Here is an 8230-nt window from a genome sequence, read left to right as displayed (position 1 = left end):
GAGGGGGGGGGAGGGGGGAATGGTGAGAAAAGAAAGAAAACAAAAGAAAAGAGAAAAGAAGTAAGAAGGGAGGAAAAGAAAAGAAAGAGAAATGAGCTCCTTGAAGCTGTTACCCATCACTTGGGCAGGTATTTGAGAATTCAGTGTTTGAGGCAACAAATCAGCAAAATCAATTATTTAGGTCAACCTCTGGAGTGTCCCCATGGAGGCAGAAATAGCCCAAAGGGAACTGGAGTGAGAGAAAAAAAGATTTCCCCCATTATGAGATGTTGTGGAATGGTGCCAACACTTTTCCTCTCCTGGAGCAATGCAGTTGTGAAAATCCATCCTACCTGCTATGCTGACGGTGGCTGCAGCTTTTGCAGTACTGAATTTCTCTCCATGCTTGTTAGTAGCTATACATGTGTAGAGTCCTGGCTTGGTGATAAATAGCTGCAGTCTTGAGTCAATCACTCGGTCTTTCACACTTTCTTGAATGGACCCGGAAGAAACCTGGTGGAGTATGGAGAGAAAAAGATAGAGTAGGTCAAGGATTCCCTAAATTGCTGTATCAGTAGACATGAAAGAAAAAGGATTAGGATTAGGATAAAAAGGCATGCGGTAAACTGCAAAAATAGCCCAAAACTTCCCTCCATATGCCCATGACCTTGCAATGTGACTTTGTAGCTCTTACCTCAAGAGGTGGCCTCTATCTCCATGTTTTGAATCTAGACTGGCCTTGTGACATGATTTACAAAGACACAGAGACTTGTAAAGTTTTTGCACATTGTGGTCTGCTTTCTTGTTGCTCTTGGAACCTGTGACCTTCTGTGAATAAGCCAGAGCTAGCCTGCTAGGAGACGAGGCAAACATGGCCCAATTGTTCCCACTGCTCTAGCTGGGAGCCAACAATAATCACCTGATCTATAAGCACTCAGTCGACCTGTCAATAACAGGAGCTAGGTCAGTCAAGACCAGGCAATCCTGGTCCAAATCAGCAAAATCACCCAGCTGACCCATAGAGTTGTGAGCATGAATAAATGGTTATTGTTTTAAGCCACTAAGCTTTGGGATGGTTGTGATACAGCAACAGATAACTAATGTAGGAAAGGTATACTGTGTGGATTCTCCAAGATGTATTCTCTATGTTTTGATGATAGAGACAGTCGGGAATGAGGGGTTGTATACTTTTGGTCTTATTTTCATAACTCCAGTTCCTCACAAATGCACAACAGATAGATGATCGTTATCAAGAAAAATGGTTGTGAGGCCCATTGTGTTTCTAAGGCATGATGTGTATCATGCCATACTACTTAAATCAGAAAATCAAATGTCCTTGAAGAAGCAGGATATCAATGCAATGCTAGCATGTAATTGACAGGTTAATATATGTAAGTTCTTATTTATTAGTCATCATCATTCCAACTCTGTGGGAGAGACAGCTGCCCAGCACATTCTATTATGTTGCAGTTAGAATTTGTACCCTAGATCATCTGACCCCAAAGCCTGCACTTTTAATCATTGTTGTAGGGCTTTCCCTAGTCCTACAGGTGAGAACAAACGAACAGTAATTAGAACACAAGAACAGTAACAACAATAACTTCAACAAATCAGCCAACCATGAGCAAAACCAATGTCCGACTTAAATGTTATTAAGTGGGTGGTATTTTCAAGAAATGGTGATTTATGCTTTTCTCCAGTACTATGCCATCTTTTAATAATTATTCTTTAATCACCACTGCTTACATAAGGGAAAAATGCCAGTTTGAGGGAAATTTGAATGGAACGACAACTAAGGAGTCAGGCTTCGGTTTGCTTTACATTATCTCAGATGAGTGGAGGTGGATTCCAGGGAGGCCTCCACAGAGATCGCTCTGTCCAGTAGAAGGCTGGAATGAGAGCTTCAGAACCAGTTATTTTACTGTGTTGCCTGAGGGCGGATTTTCACATACTATCAAGGGGGAGGGAAGCCCTGGCGTGAGACCAGCTTTCTTCCTTCTGCTGCCAGGTAGCTGTCTGGCCCTGGAACCAAGCACCCTCTGTAGCAATCAGGCAGTGAAAGTTTGCCCAACTAGCGTCTTTGTCTTTTTATTTTCTACCTGCATTACTAGTGTCCATCCTCCTGATAAAAATTGGTTTATGCGAACATCAGTTTACCTTAACTGGGGAAACTTCCCAGGTCAGATCAAGTATTGTGGCATTTTCCCCAGATAAGCAGCCTGGACTCTATGAGAAATTGACAAGGCAGAGAGAAAAATACCTTTAAGAGACATATACTCAGTTGAGAATTCAAATCAAACTCATTATCATGTTTATCAGAAGTGCAACTTCTTGTGAATTGGAGTGTCCAAGTTTGAGGAGCAAGTTAGATTAGTGGGCTGAGTAATTTGAAACACAGTTTTGGACTCTCCCTGAATTTGAACACAAGGCAACAATGAGAAAAAAGCTGAAACCTCAAACCTCTATGCTCAATCGACATACTGTATACGCTAAGGATATTTTGTTTATAAATATCCCTTTCTAGTTCGTAGAGGTGAGACCTACAGAACAGTTACCTTCCTTCTTTGCAAAGTTAGTTCCCTCCTTCAAAAAGTATAATAATGCCTTGGAAAAAACTCAGAAAGAGTAATCCCCCAGTGCCGACTACATTCTCACTATTTTCATGTTCACACCTAAGAAAGTCATTCCTAAACACCTCCTCAAGGTCACGGAAAATGTTCTTGGGAGGAAAGAGAAATGGTTTTTAAACTGCCTGACCTCCCTTCTCCTGGACTTCATCCAGGTGTCAAAATAGTTCAGTGAATAGACCGAGTTACGAGGCTCATTGCTTGATTATGATGTGGCTCCTGAATGCTTTTCCTTCTGTTTCCAGAGGCCTTGCTCCATCCAGTTTGTGACTCATGCACAGCAGGCCTTGTTACTCATAGTTTGAATTTGTTTTTCTTTCTTTGTGGATCATCCTGACCAACAGTTTAGTATTTTTGATGACCTAAAAGTAAAAACAGTCCTTCGCCCTCCATTTGGATCATTTGGCCCTTCAAGTTCAAAAGATCAAAAGGATGAGTTCAGATTATAGCTGTGAGCTTTGACCAAGGTATCGCCCAGGCAAAACCTAGTACTTAACTGAGGTGATGATATCTGGTGTTTACAGAACGTTATTTTCTCCAAGTCCCCCAGGTAGGTATATCGACCGGAAGGAGCTGGGTGAACAGCTCACTGCTCTGTGCGTGGTGTTCCCTTTCTGAGATAGTGACCTCAAAATGAGGTAAACAGGAAGCTCTATGAAATAGGCATAATAGTTCACACCTGAGATGTGTGGGTGAAAGCGTTTTGAAGGTGGCTTAACACATTAATAATCTTGTTTTGAGAGAAATCTACCCCCAGTTATGAACCTTATCATAGTTCTGACCTTAGTTAGCATAGGAAGTCCTTTGAAAGGTGTTTGGGCTTCAGTAGGCTTGTCTTGCAAATAATTCCAGCAGACTGGACATACTTCATGGAACTGTTAGGGTATGGCCCAGTCGGGTCCATGTTCAGGGAGTTGTAAAAATGTTTGTCTACGCATTATATTAAAAGGGATAATAGACTGAGAACATTGTCCATATTGCTTCTGATCAGCATAGACATCAATATTGGCCTCTTCCAATCTGACTGCTAAAATATTTCACGTAAAAATTGATATATGAAATTATTTTGATTTATACAACTAGTAAGATAAGAAGACACCAAAACTTGTGTACTTTAAACCTAAAATACTGCCTCTTAAAAATATGTGTAAAGTATAGGTGAGTCTCCCTTTAAAAGAAAACATCAAAAACACAATTCAACACAGATGATTTGGCTATTTATTTAATAAAATTCTCCTAGTAAATTAAAATGATTCAACTTTATATTTTAGGAACTATATTTATGGAGCAAGCAAGATGACATGCAATTTTTCTACATTTTTTTGTTGAATACCAAAATAATAGAGGTATTAAGTATAACTTTAAATAATTCTGGTTATCAAAATACAAGTATATTTTCTTTTGGGAAGCTAAGCTCTGTTCTATCCACATCAAACTACTATTTCCAATGTTGTAAAATAATAGGAATATCACTGTTCACTCTGAGTTCATCTAAGACTACCGATTTTCATGAAAAATAACTGACATTTTCACAGGAAGACAGCAAAATTATTCTTGATCACTTTGGGGCACGTTGCTTGCCTTTGTCTTGTTCTTTTGGCTGTAACTGTTGAGGGGGTTAGTTTATTGGTGTGTTCACAGAAGGGAAAGAAAGGAGCATTCACATCTTCCAGAGTACCCATTGTACTTAGTAGTGTGTTAGTGAAGTGACTTCACTGGCTTGTAGTTAGTGGAGAGCCACAGTTCAAACTTTTATTCTGTGCCATATAGCTCCCCGGTCAGCATTCATCTTCGTTCAGGCTGCCCGAATGGCTGGGGGCTCTATTCTCCTATTCAGGGCTGTGGGCTCTATCCTCCCGAACAGACTTTGTGGTTTGCTACCTGCGCAACATGAAATTTCTGAAATTGTCTCCATTTCCTGTGATTTGTGTGGGTTAGCACGGGCAAAGTCATCTCAGTTTTGGTTTGGACTTGGAAAGTATCACCAACACCAAAAATTGGCTGTAAGAGCAACACATGTTCTCTGAGCATACGAACTGCAGGTGTACTTTTGCTTACTTCCTGGGTGAAAATCACTATTTTTTTTTTCTGTTTTAGAATCCGAGGCAATGGATCTATTTTGCCTTCTCCATTTTGTGAGTCACTTTTTGAATGGTTGAATTGGGGGTCTCAATAAGACCCAAACGAACTCAAACCATCTGGCTTTTGATTACTCCTCAACTCCAACAAAGAATAATCGCGCATCCTCCAGTTTGAAACTGATAGAGCCTTTGGAAAATGCTTAATTTTTTAAAAAAACCATATATCTTTTCTTTATTACTATTTTCACAGAGTAAGACAAATTATAAAGTCATACCATCAGCCTCTCAGCTTTCTTAGTGCATATCTTTACACTATCCTGAGAGCCTTAATTAACTACAATAGCTTCCACGGAAGGGCCACAAGACACATTGCCAAATAAGATTCAAATTTTAGATGACACTTGAGATTTAATTAAAGAGCTAAAGAAAAGCAGTTACTTTACTAAGTTGCTTTTTGTAACTTAACAAAATTAGAGAACTTTAGCTCTGATGTCATATTGGGAAATCATGTTCTCCAACGACCTAACGTCTCTGTCGTTATAGACATGGGAAAAATCAATCCCTGAGAGGAAAATGGACTCCCCTAAAATTACATTAGCTGAAGAGGGGGCATTTACAACAACAAAAACCCCTTCAGCACAAACAATAGTGAAAATAAAAATAATAAATGAATTGTAAGCCTTAGAGGGTGCTAGTGCAAGATGATATTCTTCATTAGATGGGGCAGCCTTAGAATATGGCATCTTTTTCCTAATTTACAACATCCATCCCAATTTCATACACTGACACACTTTGTTTTGCACACTCTCCTCTCCCTTTCCCTTCTTCTTTTCCACATGTCTAGTGTCCTAGTTCTCTCCCCACCCCCTTCTCCTTTCTCTCTCTTTTTCTTCCTCCCCATGTGGAATACTTCTTTGACTATAAAATGCTATCATTAACATATTGTAGTATAATATATTGTAATATAAAATATAGACACTGAAGCTAAGGTACAAAAAGTTGGAGAGAGACTATGCTGGAAAACATGAAAAATCATAATAATTGAGAGCCCCTTAGATGACTAATCAAGGTTTGAGTTATTTAGCTGTACTGAGAGCCATCTTCACCCCACCCAAAGGCCTGGTTTGAACATGTATCCCATCTCCTTAAAGCATAAAAGGGGGTCCTTTAGTAGAACCACTTAGAGAATTGATATATGTCCCCTGCAATGTAGTAAAGGGTTGACTCAGTGGGCTTCAGAGACTCAAACCCTGCACATTCCAAAGAAATGGGTCTTTGGCTGGCCCTTGAGAGATATAGCCTCTTACCCCTTAGAATATCCTGCCCAATAAACATGTCTTTGTATACCTGAGACCTTGGATCATGCCAAATAGTTTGCTAACAATGTAAATTGTGATGAATACCTTTTTTGCTCACCAGGGACCCTAGGCCATACTGCATCAGTTTGACCTTTGGAGGGGCTGGAGACTAGCTAATGTCAGTCATGTTAGTTCTACATGATTATGTAACTGACCTTCAGTAAAAACTCTGGACACCAAGGCTCAGGAGAGCGTCCCTGGTACAATATTTTGTACATGTTGTCACATATCATTGCTGGGAGAATTCAGTGCTCTCCAAGCAACTCCAGTGGGAGAGGACAGCTGATTAACCTTTCCTGATTGTAGCCTATATCCTTTCATTGTAATAAACGCTAACCAAAAGTATAGCAGCTTTCCTGAGTTCATCAAATTTGAGGGTGGTTTTGGGGACACTGACACACCTGCAATTTGTTGACATAGCAGACCAGTATCTAATTCCCACCTGTAAATCTAAGAGGCTACCTAGCAGATTCAATGGAAGGAGCATAGCGGGAGTAGCTCTGTTCAATAGTCTGGATCCGAGAGTTTGTAGATACAACAGATACAAAGGTTTTATAGAAAACCTGAGTTGGAGGTATTTTTTAATCCTTCCAAAAGGAACTTCAGAAAGACTTCCCATTAATTAACAAATCAGGGGCTAAGAGGAGATGACTATTCTGAGGAAAATGTGTCATAGTGTCACCTTGAATATTTCCTGATTTCTGAAGAATCATGAAGTGTGTCCACAATTGAAAGGGTCAGATTAAATACTTGTCAGGCACAGGGTTATAAAGCAAACTTAAAAGAGTGTCAGTTAGATTTGAACTTTTCCATTCTAATTACTGCTCCTCCCTGCTTCTCACCCCAAACCAGTAGCAGTCATAAGAGGCAGTTAGGAAGTGGGGGAAGAATGAATGAGTATGAGCTAAGAAGCCAGCCCAGAACTTTTGTGGAGGACAGGTAGCATATCTGCAAGAGTCCTGAGAAAGGAGGGAAGAAAAACTTCTCACCTGTGAATGTAGTTGGAGCTTTTGGTTATTACTTAAGAGTAGACCCTTAAAATGACTACATTGGGATTGTGTTAGTTGTTTTAAATCACCTAAAAGTGAGCAGAAAAGTCACAGAGCCTGTTTGAGGTAAGCCTCAATGGTGGAAAAATAACTCACCCTGATGAATAAACTTAAAAGAGCAGATAAATATTATACAAGGTTGTATTAAAACAAATTATCCTTACTCAATACCTGAGTTAAAATAATAATCTTAGTCTACATGTCAAACTCTTCTTTTTCCATCTGAAATCCCCAAAGAAAAATAAATTCTAAAATTATGAAAAATAAATCCATAGAAAGATGGAAAGGTATCATAATTAATGAGCCAAAAATTTTCAGCAATTTTTGGAAGATAGAAAAAGATGGGATTGGATTGATAAAGAAATGAATATCGGGCCGGCCGAGTGGCGCGATGGTTAAGAACTCGCTTGGGATGCCAGAGGGCCCCGGTTCGGATCCCACATATGAGGGCCAGTGACACTGCCCTCTACAGCTAAGATGCTGAACAACAGCTCAACCTGGAGCTGGGCTGCCGTGAGTCGCTGGCGACGGCGTAGGCTGCAGTCCCTGTGGCAGTGGGTTGCCATGGGCTACCGTGTGTGGCCAGCAGCCAGCGTGAGCGGCCAGCAGCCGCAGTGAGCGGCCGTCCAGAAGCCAGCGACTGATCTGCCTGGCCAGAGAAGAGCGCAATGATGGTGCCAACTTGGGCCAGTGAAGCAGCGTCCTCCACAACTAGATTGAAGAACAAAACGACAGCAACTTGTCTGTTCCCCTTTCCCTAATTCCCCAGCACTGTTCCCATCCCCCCAATTACCCAATTAAAAAAAAAAAGAAATGAATATCAACTAAATAGGTGAAACCTAACACAAAATAAGAGGTTTACTGAGAGGAGAATGGATAAAATTTCCCCACAGAGTTATGGAAAATTTCAAAGTTTGTGTTGCAGGGATGTAAATAGGAGCACACTTTGAGAGAGTAAAGTTGTTAAAGAATTTTGGGAACTATTACATATGCTTAAAGCACTAGGCTGCAGCATCTGTCCATGAGCTAGAGCTTTAGTGGGTTCCTGTGGTGGGCATTTATGGTGGATATTAGAGTTGGAGAAAAAGTTGACAGGTTAAGTAGGGCTTCCCCTGTCCCTCCACACAAATGTGCAG

At 40.4% G+C, this 8230-nt stretch overlaps 1 protein-coding gene across 1 annotated transcript in view; it reads right to left on the bottom strand.

The window, feature by feature from the left end:
- The window catches only part of MUSK (muscle associated receptor tyrosine kinase), an 83196-nt gene that overhangs the window by 31409 nt on the left and 43557 nt on the right, over window positions 1-8230 (bottom strand). Inside the window, exon 8 of the mRNA XM_019635790.1 lies at window positions 333-492. Within this exon, the coding sequence (XP_019491335.1) occupies window positions 333-492 (160 nt within the window). The remainder of the gene's footprint in view (window positions 1-332; window positions 493-8230) is intronic.

The sequence above is a fragment of the Hipposideros armiger genome, unplaced genomic scaffold (assembly GCF_001890085.2).
Source record: "Hipposideros armiger isolate ML-2016 unplaced genomic scaffold, ASM189008v1 scaffold_24, whole genome shotgun sequence".
NCBI lineage: Eukaryota > Metazoa > Chordata > Mammalia > Chiroptera > Hipposideridae > Hipposideros > Hipposideros armiger.
The sequence above is the reverse complement of the archived record's forward strand: the minus strand, read 5'-3'. Positions and strand labels throughout refer to the sequence as shown.